At 37.2% G+C, this 15,365-nt stretch overlaps 1 protein-coding gene across 2 annotated transcripts in view; it reads left to right on the top strand.

Moving 5' to 3' along the window:
- Positions 1–15,365, top strand: part of Ttc30 (tetratricopeptide repeat domain 30) — a 232,476-nt gene that overhangs the window by 35,567 nt on the left and 181,544 nt on the right. For both annotated transcript variants that reach the window (XM_090376994.1, XM_090376993.1), the window contains exon 4: positions 13,649–13,705. In XM_090376994.1, the coding sequence (XP_090233120.1) occupies positions 13,649–13,705 (57 nt within the window). The remainder of the gene's footprint in view (positions 1–13,648; positions 13,706–15,365) is intronic.

Raw genomic sequence — 15,365 nt, 5'->3', positions numbered from 1 at the left:
GCATCACGCCTTGCTTATCATCAACATCTCACAAATTTTGAGGAAAAACTAAGATGGGAATATAAACGTTTGTGAACAATTGTTATCAGTGAAGTTCTCCATGATTTGGTGCTGGGCCCATTGTTTTCTGTATTTATTAATGATACTGATGAAGGTATATCAGGCATAATGTCTAAGTTTGCAGATGATACTAACACTTGTATCACTTGTAACACTTTCCAGGCTGCTGCTCATTCCAGTAGAAGCAGTGCAAGAAACACTTTCCACCTCTGCCTGTGGTTGATGACAGTAATCGTGGTATGCTACTGCAACAAGATAAGATCCAGAAAAATTAGGCAGTTTGGCTGAGAAATGGCAGGTGAGGTTTAACATTGACAAATTCAAAGTACTGCACATGGGTAGCAGTAATCCCAGATTAACGTACCAACTGTGTGGTACTACACTCAGGGTAGGGGAAAGTGAAAAAGACCGGGGGATAACTGTTCAGTCAGATAGGAAGCAATGCAGACTGGCTGCCAGGACAGCACATGGTGTTTTGTCAATGATATACAGGAGTTTTGCTAGTATGGATAAAGAAGTGGTTATTCCATTCTACAAGGCAATGGTCAGGCCGCATCATGAGTACTGCAGGTCTGGAACCTCATTTGGTGAAGGATGCAGTGCTGCTAAAGCAGGTACAGAGTAGGGCAAGGAGATTGGTGCAGGGACCAAAGGTGTATCACCAGCGAGGTGATCTAATTGAGGTGTTTAAGGCTTTGAATGGATTGAGCAAGCTCAGTGCTGTTGAGATTAGTCCTCTTGCTCAGACTATGCACATGAGGGGGGGGGGGGCATAAATTCAAATTGAGGAAGGATGGTTATTATTATTATTATTATTAGCCATATAGTGCAAGGAAGCCTGAGGCTTATGCTGTACCAGCCTCAGGCTGGTGCAGCATAAAATTTCTGCATTACCCTGAAGTAGAAGGGAATCACCAAGAAGTACAATGAAATCACCAAGCAAGCAAGAAGGAGAAGAATGATGATATCCAGCTCAGGCCCCTGGTTTGCCAAGCCCATACTCACCAGATATGAGCCCCTGAGGTTATAATCGTATTTGGAGAACCAATTCATTATCCAATAGTGCCATTTGATGAGAATAGATGTGCAGAAGTTTGCTTTCAACCAGCAAGTGGTTGATTGCTGGAACAGACTTCCATCTGATGTTGTGGAAGTGGACAGCTTGAATAAATTCAAGGAAAAACTAGACAAACTGTTGGACGGGATGGATAGGTGAAATGGGAAGAGTTTTTTTTTTTTTGCTGATGCCTATAAGCATACTTTCTTGCATCATTTGCCAAACAGTTGATCAGCTTGTAATGGTACTTGTGGATGTGTAGTAATACATGTGGAAACTAATCTTAAGCAAATTAATGAATTTACTATGAAATATAAATGCGTTATATTTCATAGCCAATAACATCAGAGAGGACAAAATGTGCTTGTGTCTTCAATTCTGCATAGACATGGCAGAATGAATTTTATGATGAGAGCCATGTGAATTAATTGAGGGATTCATGGGCTGTGAAATGCTATAGTTAGGGGGAATATTTCTGAGCATGGCCAGTCTTAGTTGGAATTCATTTTATAAAGATGGAATTATTTAAACAAAGGAGGTGCAAGCGATTTTTTTTGTAGTGCCATTGAGGAGACATTAAGGGTTCACGGAAACTGCTAGTTGGGGGATGGGATTGAGAAGTCAGCCCACAACTGACTTAGGACAGTGGCATAGAACAAATTTTTCACTAGTACCTATTCTCTCTGAGAGTGCTTCTTAATAATCATTAATTGTTCTAAACACTGAAAAGAACATTTAACATTATAACAGAATCAAAATTCAGCAATCTCAGACAATATGGCAAAAAAAAAAAATTATAAATAACTATAAGTGATGTACAAGGTTTGTGACAAGCAGTAAAGTACAAAATTGTCTGTACAGTAATATTAGAGTATTATGAACAAAATTAAACAAATTTGAGCTTTAATCAAATCAACTAACTGTGACGTAATTGGGCTTACTGAGACATGATACCACTCAGAGATATCAGATGAAGATATTCATTGCACCGAATATCATGTGTTCAGGAGAGATAGGTGAGTAATGATTCTGATCAAAATTTGCCTGAAAGTGACTAGAATGTATACCTTGAGTCAGGGATAACAGAGATATTGAGTCTGCATAGTGTGAAATGACTTACAGTAAAGGAAAGATGATAATGAGGGCATGTTACAAGCAAGTGAGTCTGAGGAATGTAACAAATCTTTTTGGGCAAATTGAGAGGGCTAGTAAGTATGATTGCCTTACTGTGGGCGGCTTCAATCTACAATATGTGGACTAGAAATATACTATATGGACACATGATCAACTTGCAGCCTGGTTTGCCCAGTAGGCTGGTTATGTCCTCTGCGTCTCTTCACGTGACCCCTTTAATATATTGCTAAATAATTTACAGCTAAGACTGCTCCTAGAGTACAGAAGATAGATCAATCAAATGCTAATCAACAAATAGTAGTAATTACTCTACATGTGCCATCTAGTGTTGAGAGGGTTAACTCTCAACACTAGATGGCACTAGTTCTCCAAAATAATTGCAGTAATTAGAATTGATAGCAGCCTTTAAAGTTTGCACAAATTGCTTTTCAAGTATCAATCAATCCATATCAGCGAGATGTTCATGTTATAATGACAGAATATAAAGTTTCATACTGATTGAGTAAGTTTCAAGGTGTTTTGCACTGTGCATCCATAATGCATTTAAATTTATAGCATTTTCTTTTTCTTTTGGATATAATTCAACAGCTTCTTATCAGACAGAAATATCATAGGTGAAAAGCTTGTATGAGTTCTGTTCTTTGGCACATGCTGCTAAGTAGCAAGTAAGAAAATCAGGGGCTGAATTTAAAAAAAAAACCTTTTCCTATAATGTCTTTATCAGAAAAAGCATAAAGCGGAAGGCGCCTCCGTAGCCAGGTGGGCAGGAGCAGCAGTGTGTAGCACACGCTTCTTGATTAGACTGGGGTACGAGCCCGTGACCACCAAATACGGAGAATGCGGAAAGGTCAGGGAATGACCACCGCATATCCCCGGAACAATATGGCCTTAGTTGCTAATGCTCCTTAAAAAAAAAAAAAAAAAAAAATCCAAACCATAAAGTGGACTCTGACTTTGTGTAGAATTTTTTGAGAAAAGTGGACAAATGAATATTTTTGTGTTAGTGTGAACTGTGAAGCTTTGTGTTTAATTTGTAATGAAAGTATTGCTGTTTAAGAGTATAACATTGCTAATATTAGCAATGTTATACTCTTAAATTTATTAGCAATGTTATACCTAGATATAACATTGCTAGGCAATATGAATCACAAAGAAAAGTACAAAAACTATTTCAGTTCTCTGAGAAGAGAAAAGGTGGCAGCTTTAAAGAAGGAGCTTGAGTCTTCAGAAAATTATCCAGTAGTTCCTCAGCATTGCAGGCAAGTTATCAAATTACTTAGCATTAGAGGCATATGATGCAAGAAAGCAAGCTTATACAGCATCAGCCAAAAAAAAAAAAAAAATAAATAAATAAAGAACCACTTCCTGTTTCACCCATCCATTTTCTCCAAATTTCTTTCTTGAATTTATTTTAGCTATCAACTTCTACAATGACAGATGGATGTTTGTTCCAGTAATCAACTACCTGCTGGCTAAAGGAAAATTTCTGCACAATCTATTCTACAATTGTCCTTCAATTTAAATTTATGTCCTCTCAGGTTTGTAATCTGAGCAAGTGGAAGAATTCCATCAGCATTGAGCCTGCTCAAACCATTTAAAGCCTTATCCCCTCAGTCAGATCACCTTGCAGGTGCCTACTCTACAGATGCTGCAATTTGTAGAACTTAAGCCTTTCTTGGTAAGAGGACCCCTTTGTTCCCCTGACCAATCTTGTTGCGCTTCTCTATATTTGTTCTAGCAACTCTAATCCTTCCTAAAATGAGGCCTCCAGACCTGTACAAATATTCAAGGCTTGGCCTGACCTTCTACAAAGGGATAATCACCTCCTTTTCCCCTACTAGCAAAATTTCTGTATATCATTGACAAGACCCCATGACCTGCTCTGGCAGCCTGTCTACACTACTCAGAAAACTTCATATCTCACTGCACAATTAGCCCCAGGTCTTCTTCATCGACGACCTCACAATATCATGTCACTCACAGAATATGCTGACAGTCGAGAGGCAGCTCCAATGTGCTATTAACAAAATAGAGTCCTGGTCCATCTATAATGGATATCGAATCTCAGTACAAAAGACAGTGGCAATACACTTCTGCAGAAAACGAAAGATGCATCCTGACCCAGAACTAAGAATAAGCAATCAACAAATCCCAGTCAAACGTAGGATCCGACTTCTAGGACTAATAGTGGATTCCAAATTAAATTTCCTAGAACACATAAAATATCTACGTACCGTGTGCTTAAAGAAATTAAATATTCTATGAGCGATATCAGCAATGACGTGGGGGCTGATCGTTACTCAGTTTTGCACGTTTATCGTGCAGTGATAAGATCCAGATTAGATTATGGTTCTCCCATTTACTCCTCAGCTAGGAAAAGTGTGTTGAATTGCTTAGATCCAATTCATCACAGTGCATTACATATTGTTTCCAGAGCCTTTCGTACCTCACCTAAGACTGTGTATAGTCTTTACACAGAGATCCCTGAACTCCCACTCAGTCTTTGTAGACAAGTTCTTCTTCTTCTTCTGAACTGTGCTGCGAAAGTTCAAAGCTTCCTGGACATCCAACATGGCAATATCTGTATAAACTGAAATGGAAAAATTTATATATGAACAAACCTAATATATGCAAACCTGCAGGCATCCGACTAAAAGAAATACTCTCACAATTTTCAATTGTGAGAGTATTTCAATTTGTGGTTACCCACACTGTGGTTACCCCCCACAGCCCTTCCACTGTGGGAAATCAGTTCAGTTGACTGTGACATGGTCCTCAAAAAAAAAAAAGGGAAATAGAACAATATCCCAAGTCAACATATAAAACAGCTACATTCCTCTTATGTAAGGCAATTCTCTAACTATTCTCATCTGTACACTGATGGATCCAAGACGGATACACACATTGGTGCTGTAGTTGTATTGCCAAACAGCATAATTTCACAGTCTCTTCCAATAGAGTGCAGTATCTTTAGTGCTGAATTGTTTGCAATAAGTCTCGCCCTAGATCACATTGCCAAAACTTTTCTCGTAAAATGTATCATTTTCACAGACTCATTAAGTGCAATATATGCTTTACAGACAGAAGATTATCCATCTCATCCATATGTAAGAAAAATTCTTTCCTTCTTATCACATCTTAAGAAAAAAAAAAACAAAGAGTCAGATTCACTTGGATTCCTGGATATTCTGGAATACTCGGCAATGAACATGGGGATGATGCTGCAAAACATCTGTCTAACAAAAATTCTCACTTGCATAAAATACCGCTCAATGACTTTAAAAACATCAATCGAAAAGCCTCTGAAAATATATGGACACAGATCTGGAAATCTCAAACATAAAATAAATTATACCAAATCAAACAACAGCAGAAATCCGGGAAATCAAGTTTTCGGTCAAACAGACACGAAGCGGTTATCCTCGCCCGGCTTCACATTGGATACATACATTTAACACACTCTTACCTCCTAATGAAAGATGATCCTCCACAGTGTCCTCAGTGTCTGACCACACTAACAGTGAAGCACATCATCATAGAATGTCCATGATATCAAATTGCCCACCAATCAGCTATCAAATCGCATTCAAATGAGCCATTAAGCCTTGAACTCATTATGGGAGAAAAATCAAACGTCAGTGAACTCTTTTCATACCACAGTTTAATAAACCTAACCAATCATATCTAATATGTCAAATCAGCAACAACATAACAGGAAATAACAAAACTTGAACAGGCACAATATAGCTGAAGTTGCTCTTGCGCCTCTAATAACTCTAATGCTGAACCACCCGTTCTAATGCTGAACCACTTCTCAGCCCATCTGCCCAACTTTTCTAGATCCTGTTGCAGTAGCATTAGCATTAGTAGAGGCATATGATGCAAGAAAGCAAGCTTATTCAGCCTCAGCCAAAAAAAAAAAAAAACACACCACTCCTATTTCACCCCTCCGTTCGCTCGAAATACCTGTCCAGTTGAGCCTTAAATTTGTTTAGGCTATCAACTTCAACAACAAGTGATGGAAGTCGGTTCCACCAACCAACCACCCGCTGGCCAAAGGCAAATTTCCGCACATCTATCCGACATCCGTCCTTCCTCAGTTTGAATTTATGCCCTCTGAGCTGATTATTCTGAGCAAGATGAAGAATCCCATTGGCATTGAGCATGCTCAAACCATTCAAAGCCTTATACACCTCTATCAGATCACCTCGCCGGTGCCTAGTCTCCAGACTCTGTAATTTGCAAAACTTAAGCCTTTCTTCGTAAGAGCAACCCTTTGTTCCATTCACTAATCTTGTTGCCCTTCTCTGTACCCGTTCCAGCAGCTCTACATCCTTCTTGAAATGAGGCCTCCAGACCTGTATACAGTACTCAAGATGTGGCCTAACCATTGCCTTATACAAGGGAATAATCACTTCCTTATCCCTGCTAGAAAAATTCCTATATATCATTGACAATACACCATGAGCTACTCTTGCACCCGTCTGCACTGCTCAGAGAACTTCATATCTGCCTTCACAGACTCATTACAACCACTCCCAGGTCCCTTTCATTCTCTACCACTGTCAGTGTAGTACCACAGAGTTGACACGTTGCTCTGGGGTTGCTTTTTCCCATATGTAGTACTTTACATTTGTCAATGTTAAACTTCATTTGCCACCTCTTAGCCCATCTGTTCAACCTTTGCAGATCCTGTTGCAGCAGCATAGCATCAGTGGTGTCCTTAACAACCCTGCCAACCTTTGTATCATCTGCAAACTTGGACATTAAACTTGATATCCCATCATCAATATCATTCATAAACACAGAAAACAACAACGGACCCAACACTGAACCCTGAGGAACTCCACTAATAACATTAGTTCACGTTGAGCAGTGTCCATTGATTACCACTCTCTGTCTTCTGCCACTCAACCATCCCCTTATCCATAGCAGCAATTTGCCTCCAATGCCACACTGCTCCAATTTGTGCAGCAGTCTTTCATGTGCAGTTTATTAACAGCATGTTGCTGTTAATAACCATGCCAACCTTTGTATCATCTGCAAACTTAGACATAAAGCCTGATATACCTTCATCAATATCATTGATAAATATACAAACAACAATGGGCCCAACACCGAAATTTGTTGTCAAAGCAATGAAAATGTCTTTTTCTAAAGGAAAATGTTCCAAAATGATCCCCCAGGAAATGTTTGCAAAACACAGTGAGAGAGATTTGTTGTGAAAAAGAAACTGTTTTTAATACTGTAAGTATGTTTCATGCAACAGTGTGGTGTAGACTGTTGCATTTTGACTCAAGTGGTACTTCTCAGTTATTAATCATCATTGCAGGCATAATAGAATCTTTCTTAACTGGTTAAATAACTAAAGTTTGCATGGTGCAACAACAAGGGAAAATTTGTTTTTGAGTTGGTGGGAAACCATGAAGGCATTTGAGCTGACCTGGACAAAACTGAAGAGGGTAGCAACAAACAGAGTTCCAGGTATGATTGGAAAGAAAATAGGATCGATGAGTAGAATTTGGCAAGAAATAGACAAGCAAAATCCAATTTATGTGGGACTTCACTGCATCATCCACTAACAGAAAGTTTGTGAAAAAACTCTGAAGTTAGATCATGTTATTAAAGTTGTATGTGAATTCTGTTCAATCTTTTGGACTTAAATAATTGCCAGTTTCAAACTCTTTTGTTGGAAATTAATGCTGAATAAGGGAAAATTTTGTATCATGCAGAAGTCCGGCTGGGTCATGGGATAGTATTGAAATATTTTTTAGCTTTGAGGCTAGAAGTAGAGTTGTTCATGAATGAGAAAGCCAGAGTTGTGGCCGAACTTAGTAAAAAAAAAGAGTGGCTTTGGGATTTAGCATTGTTATGTAATATCCACTTCATAAATGATTTAAATGATTGTTATGTCATAAATCACTTCATAAATGATTGTTATATGATATCAAAACCACCTCATAAATTATTTAAATACCTGACTTGACTTCAAAGTCAATAGGAATTTATTTCTAAAATGTTGCCACAGATTTTGGAATGGAAATAAAACTATCAGAGATGTAACTGCCATCAAGAGTAAAGAAAAGGGTTTTTGCTTTCGTAAAGGAGACTACAGGGATCTCAGACAGTTTTTAAATTCTGTACAATGGGACAAACTAATGATGTTACCAACAACAAATTCTAAATGGGAAGCATTCAGGGAAATAATCACAAAAGCTATTAGTTTTTCATACCAATTAAGAAATAAGTTCCAAGCTTAGACCTAAATGGATGTCAGATGAACTGTTCAGACACGTGGCAGAGAATAAAAATGCATGGAATGCATATAAATTATCAGATACTACAGATGCCTATGGTAAATATAAACTAGTCTGCAATGAAGTCACAAAGGAGGTTAGGCAAGCCAAGACAGACTAGGAGAAGTCTCTGACAAAGAAAGCCAAGAAAAGCAGCAGAATTCTTTACTTATATTAATGGTAAAGGGAAGGGGTTGAATCACATTGTTTCACTTGATGTAGCTGGTTTAAATGTTGATGAACCTGCTCAGGTTGCCGACATGCTGAATAGGTATTTTTCATCTACATTCACACATGGGGAATTCCTTAGAGAAGAGGATGCCAGAAGTTTATCAAACTAACAGGGACCAAAATGATTTTTTTAATAACTGAAAGGAAAGTGGAAGAGAAATTGTTGAAGTTAAACATAAGAAAGGCACCTGGCTGGGCCATGCACAAGTTACTTTGGGGGGGACAGATCCAAAAGGGGTGTTAGGGAGCCTTGTTTATTTATGTCGAGACTTTGATAGCTATCACTCAATTGGGGGCTCCAATCAAGGTGTGGCAACCCCCCCACATCCTGAGATAGATGGAATCTACCCCATCATATTGAGGAGGGCAGCAAACCCTTAATCATAATTATGAGACCATCTTTGGATTCAGGGAATGTCCCTGTGGACTAAAGATGTGCAAATTAGCATTAGCATTAGTTGAGGCATATGATGCAAGCAAGCAAGCTTATACAGCATCAGTCAAAAAAAAAAAAAAAAAAAAGTATACTAAATTCACAAAGACGGATCAAATGGTGACATGGGTATGGGGAGTTGATTCATCCTTTTGATAACGATTTTGACATTAATCCTGCTTATGACATAAAGCAGCAATGTAAATTTTTTTTTCGTGCAGGCGCAGTCCCAAACCTTATGAACAGGTGCATCAGTTGTAGAAGTTGTTTTAATGTTAACATGCCTCGGAAATTGGACCCATGGTTGGAAGGTTACATAATTGTGCTTTCCAAAGAAGGGTAAATTATACGAAAATTATTGATAGGTGCAAATTGAAAAATTTTAGTGTATCGAAGTTTGGTATCCATAAGGTTTTGAATGCCAAAGGAAAATTATGCGAAGCTGCTTCAAGTGAGTGGAAAACACTGAAGAAACTGCAACTTGCTCCAAGTTGAACAAGGGAGGTAGTACGAAAAGTTCAGTCACTCGTCGGTGAAAATCCAAAAACCCAAAGAGCTATAGCGTCATGCGTGGAAACATCCCAGGCAACCATTTGTTGCATAATCAATGAAAATTTTCAACTGGAGAAGAAGCACAAGGCCCACGTACACCACCAAGGAGCGAGGAATATTGCAGAGTGGCGGGTCCATGCTCGAAAACTCTACAAAAAATACCTGGCAGCTGAAAGGTGGAAATTCGTAGCAACATTGGATGAAGCATGGGTATATCTCTCATGGGTATGTTGATAATGCCTGTGTTATGGTAGACTTAAAGCTGGAGTAGCAGGGTATTAAGCATTGAGAACTTAGTGGTAGGCTGTTCTTGCCATCTAATTATTGTGCTGAAAAGAGAATCCATGCCTTCCTCAGAAAGTGGATGAATAGTTGATGGACATTTACTGCTATCTTCAAAGAAGTTTTAAAAGGAAAGATATATTGAAATATTTTCAGTTAATGCATATTACTGAAGTGAGAAAGGTTTTGAAGCATATGTGTGCATTCTTTGTCTGTTTTTGAGTAAACATTTAACTAGACAGTAGAACAGTGACAACTTTCGACAAGTCCATTTAAAGAAGAGGTTAAAAGTAGTGAGAAAAGTCATATGAGCACTTCTCAGATTGAATTGAAAAGTGCAACAGTAGTCACTAGCAAGTGCCACTGACCCATGTCCAAATCCAGTTCATGGTTCAAAAGACCTTTTTGAAAGAAGACAGATTAATGAATTCCTTAAAGCTAAGAACTTCTGAATCACAAAATTCTATGCTAGAAATGCTAAACAGTCCAAGCAGGCTGATAATTCTAGGCAGTTATTAGTAGTGGAAAATGATGCTAGGAAGCAAGCTTATCACATTCACTGCTTCCTTACGCAAATATGTGCCATTGGATTTTCCACTTGGAGCAAAACCACTGCTTTTAGTACTTTTTCTTTCAATTTTACCGAAGAAAACCCAGATATTTCTGTTAAGCAACCTTCATTGGAGGCTGACTAATTCAGTTTTAGTGAGAAGCCCAAAAGCCAAAAAAGCTACCTGTTGAATAATTTGGCGATAATATCTGTTAATCCTTAACTGCAGCATGTATTAAGGAAATTTAAGTCATTCATGGTAAACTCTTAGCCTTCTGGCTATATGCAGTCCCCAAGTGATGTTAGTTTTCACAGGTTAACAATATTAAACCTATATGAAAATAATGGTAAATAGTGATATTTAAAGGAGTATTAATATAAAATTTAAATAAAATTATTATTCAATATTTATCAATATTTATGAAGATTATTCTAATCTTCATAAATATTGATGGTTATTAGATTCCTATTTTTGTACAGTGGAAATTACTTGAAAGTATTTCTTTCAGTAAATCAGTAGTGTGGCCCTTAAGCTTTTTCCCTCCCCTATCCAAAGAATCATTTGTGCTACCCCTAACTTCCCAAGAACTATTTGTGCAGGCTATGAGCACTCCTTTGTTTGACACACCATACTTGCCGATACCCCTCAGAAGTTCTACAACTGTATTCCTCTCTGTGTTATTTATTCACCACTGTCTAGAACACAATTCAAAAATAAATCACCACATATAGCTACTACTACCACCAGCCATTTTTATATTCTCTTTTTCTGTTTACATATACACAGTGGATGCTACTGATCACTTTAGGACTCAGCCAAAGTAATAACAATCACCAATGGAATAAGAATGCAGCTGTTCAGTGTTGTTTACTGATGCATAGCAGAAATGTGTACCTATAAAAGCAGAAGTGAACAGAAATAAAATGTGAAAATCAAGCAGCATAAAATACTTTAATTTGATGTCCACTATTTCTTCAAGAAAGTCATCAATAGAAGTGAACCCATCACAGATAGCTACATAACGTGTCAGAGTTCAAATGTCATGTCATGTTACTTGAACTCCAACATGTTGTGTAGATTGATGTGGTTATTGAATTTACTTCATACAGTTTGTATGGTTGTTGGTGTTGTTACTCCATGAAAGAAAGAACTGTGTCTGTATGCCTACCAATCCAACTTTTACAGTAGAGCATTAACTCTTTTCTAGTTCTTGATTTTAATATTTTTATTTGTTTGTAAATCAGTAAATAGCCACACAGTGTATTGGAGTTCAAGAACAAATAATCACTTCCACTGCATGTGTGTAAATTGCAATGAAGTTAAAAAAGCAGTAACACAAACCGAAGTGCTAATTACAATAAACACTGTGTTTACGGTCTTTTTTCCCTATGTATCTGTATATGTCTGATTGGGACTTCATAAAAGTGCTAACAATATCTATGATTACAATAAGTATTTTTTACTGCGTTCTTGTGCTTTTCATCAAAATATTCTGTTTTCCAACTTCTTCTATTTAAGAAATTGCATGCTGATTTCTTGCCATTATTATAAATCCTATATCAAGCTATTGTAGTTCTCACTGTTTCCACCTGGAAATCAGTTGTAAAGATGTAATGTGTATAACTATTACATTTTAAGTACAACAAATTAACCAAACTTATCTGTAATTATGATTAAATACTTCTGAGTTAATCAGCCCAAATTTCATGAAACCTTAAACATACAATATTTGGTTAAACCAGAATATTTATCTAACAATGTACAAGTACATTATGCCGACCTCAAAAAACATAACATAATATTAAAAGCTGTTAAAAAGGGTGGTTCAAAATTTTGTACAAACACTTTAAATTGCTATATATTTTAAATGCTATGATTAATTTCTATACAAATTTTGCATTTCATAGCTAGGACAGGGGTCACCTTTCACTGGATAATCTGACCTTGCCATTTAAGTGGCACTTTTCCAGAGTAAAGGTATCTTCAAATGGTAATAAATGATTCTGTCTCTGAAACAAAACTGTTTCTGAAGACAAAGGTTTATTTTTCAGCAGGATAATGCCCACCACACTTTTCCACAAATATCTGTACCTCTGAAAATCCTTCATGCTAATGTGGTTGGATTTGATTTGTCACTCGTTGGGAGAGATCTGAGTTCAGATTCTATTGAAAACTTGAATTCTTAGCAGTCTTTTTAGTTGGGGACTAGTTATAGTTAACCGATCTCAGACTGAGGGAGTTGTGGTTTCCTAAATGTTATTTTGAGTTTTACAGCCTAGATGTTATTTTGAGTTTTTGTGTGTGCGTGTTCATCTGTTAATGAACACTCACTCAAGCGCACGCGCGCACACACACACACACACACACACACACACACACACACACACACACACACACACACACACACACACACACACACACACCTAAGACATAATGCATGGTAAACATCACATTTGATACTATATAAGCCAGTACACTATGAAAAAAGTAGTCAGTGCAATAATTAATGCAAGGAATCAAAGATAGGTTGTTTACTAACCTACCTGAATTTCCTGAATGGAGGATAGTTCATCAGGGAGCACTCATCGATATCCTCTAAGATCTCACAAATCTCTGGCCTTTTTTTGTGTGTGTAAGATAATTACACTTCATCTTACTTTAATAGGATAAAGTATTATAAACCTAGAACAGCACTGTTAGATTTATGGGATAATGTTTAATAGGAAAGAGTTGGCATTTGCACTGTTGTATGATGAGTGAGTTACAGTATGGATAGGAGTCTCATTTTATGGGATAATATGTACTTGCAGTTTCAGTAGTACTTTTACAGGGCCAAGTTTTCTTAATATGAAAAGTGCCATTCAGGTATGCATACAAGTTGGTGGACATTTTGTGGGTATGTGACCTAACTTTTACTGTATTATTACATATCATCTATTTGGATAAAAAGTTCGGCTTTCTCAATAAATATTTGGAGATACAACAATATGCTGACTTTTATTTAAAAAAATGTTTTAAAAATGAAACTAAATGGCTATTTTATTCTATATAGATTATTAAATTGCAAGCTGCTATTAAATATGGAGAAGAAGACCTTAGTGGAGCAAAGGTTAGTGTGTAGTTATTTAAAAATTAAAGTGACTATACATTTGTTTATTTTTTTTATGCTTATTAAAAATTCAAAAAAATCTATCCAGTCTGAGGTATTATATAATCTTATTGGTTCATGATTTAAACAGACAAACAAAAGTTAGAATTCCGAAAATAATTTAAAGAATGTAAAAGTATCATGAAGAGACAAAAAAATAACATAAAGAGCTATAACGTCAGACTATAAAGATATTAAGGCTGTGATTTTGGGAGAAATGTATGTGGGCATTAATGTCGATGTTGTGAGATTGAGCTCATATGCTTCCACAAAAGAATTCACAGCCCATCGTTACCTATATATTAGCTGCCAAAAAAGCAATGAAGTTATGTTGTTTGTTATTTGGTTTTTAGGAGCATTAGCAACTAAGGCCATATTGCTTCGGGGATATGCAGTGGTCATTTCCTGACCTTTCCGCATCCTCCGTATTTGGTGGTTACAAGCTCGAACCCCGGTCTAATCAAGAAGCGTGTGCTACGCACTGCTGCTCCTGCCCACCTGGCTACGGAGGCACCAATGAAGTTATAAACACCTCTAGCCATTTTGAAGGTATATTGGAGTATATAAAGAATTTATTTGAAGTTGAAATAGCAGAACTAATTTAGAAACAGCTTTGGTTAACAGTTTGAAAATGTGATAAGACTGCATGAACTAATGCTGGTAGCCCCACAGTTGCATCTCTTTGCCCTCTCCACTTGACTTTCTACCTGCTCCTCATGACCTGTTTATATTTCCTTTTTTTTTTTTTTTTTTTATGATGGCCGAGATCTCAAATGTTAGTGATAATATTGGTAATGAGATTTGTAATGATGGTTGGGTGTCATCCCCAGCAGGGAAGGAGTGAGGTCTTCTGGATCATTGATAAGTGATACCCTCGTAGAAAAGAGGAAGTGGGGGACAGGAAGTACAATTATGGTAGCAGCATGGAATTGAGGATAATGGTTAAAAAAAAAAAATCAAATCTGGATTGGAAAACTTAAAAAGGAAGGTAGATAGGGGTAAATTGGATGTGTTAGAGTTTTGTGAGACTAGACCGAAGCAGAGGGGAGGGGAGAGGAGAGGAGAGGAGACTTTCAGAAATTAGATTTAAGAATTTTAAATTGTATTCTGGCGGAGAAGAGAAGGAATAGTATTGAATAAAGAAATAAGGGAGTGTTTAGAAAAGGTTTAATGGTACTGATAGAATAATGATGGTGAAGATAAAAGAATTGCAATATAATAGTATAACAGAAAATCTAGTAGTAGTGGAGGATTGGAATGCAGTGGTGGGAAGGGATGGAAGACTATGGATTAATAATTCAGAATAAAAGAGTGAAGAAAGTAGTTGAATTTGGGAGGAAAAATAAATTGGTGACGAGACGTGGATCAGAGAATCACAAATGGTGGCATATGGTTGCATCACAATCACAAATGGTTGCATGGCCCACACTTGTAGGTAGAAGGAATTTGTTTTGTAGAGACGGGATACACTTAAACAAAGGTGGTGCAAAAGTTTTTTGCCAGTATTATTGAGGATACCTTAAAGGTTCAGGGAAACTGCTAGTTAGGGGGGATGTGGGTAATACTGACACGCGTTTATCTGATAATATTGGTCAATGTAACTCTTGCACATACCTTAAGA

The sequence above is a fragment of the Mastigoproctus giganteus genome, chromosome 7, assembly GCF_048544385.1.
Source record: "Mastigoproctus giganteus isolate SK-2022 chromosome 7, ASM4854438v1, whole genome shotgun sequence".
Classification (NCBI taxonomy): domain Eukaryota; kingdom Metazoa; phylum Arthropoda; class Arachnida; order Uropygi; family Thelyphonidae; genus Mastigoproctus; species Mastigoproctus giganteus.
Note: the sequence above shows the minus strand (reverse complement) of the source record. Positions and strands in the feature narration are given on the sequence as shown.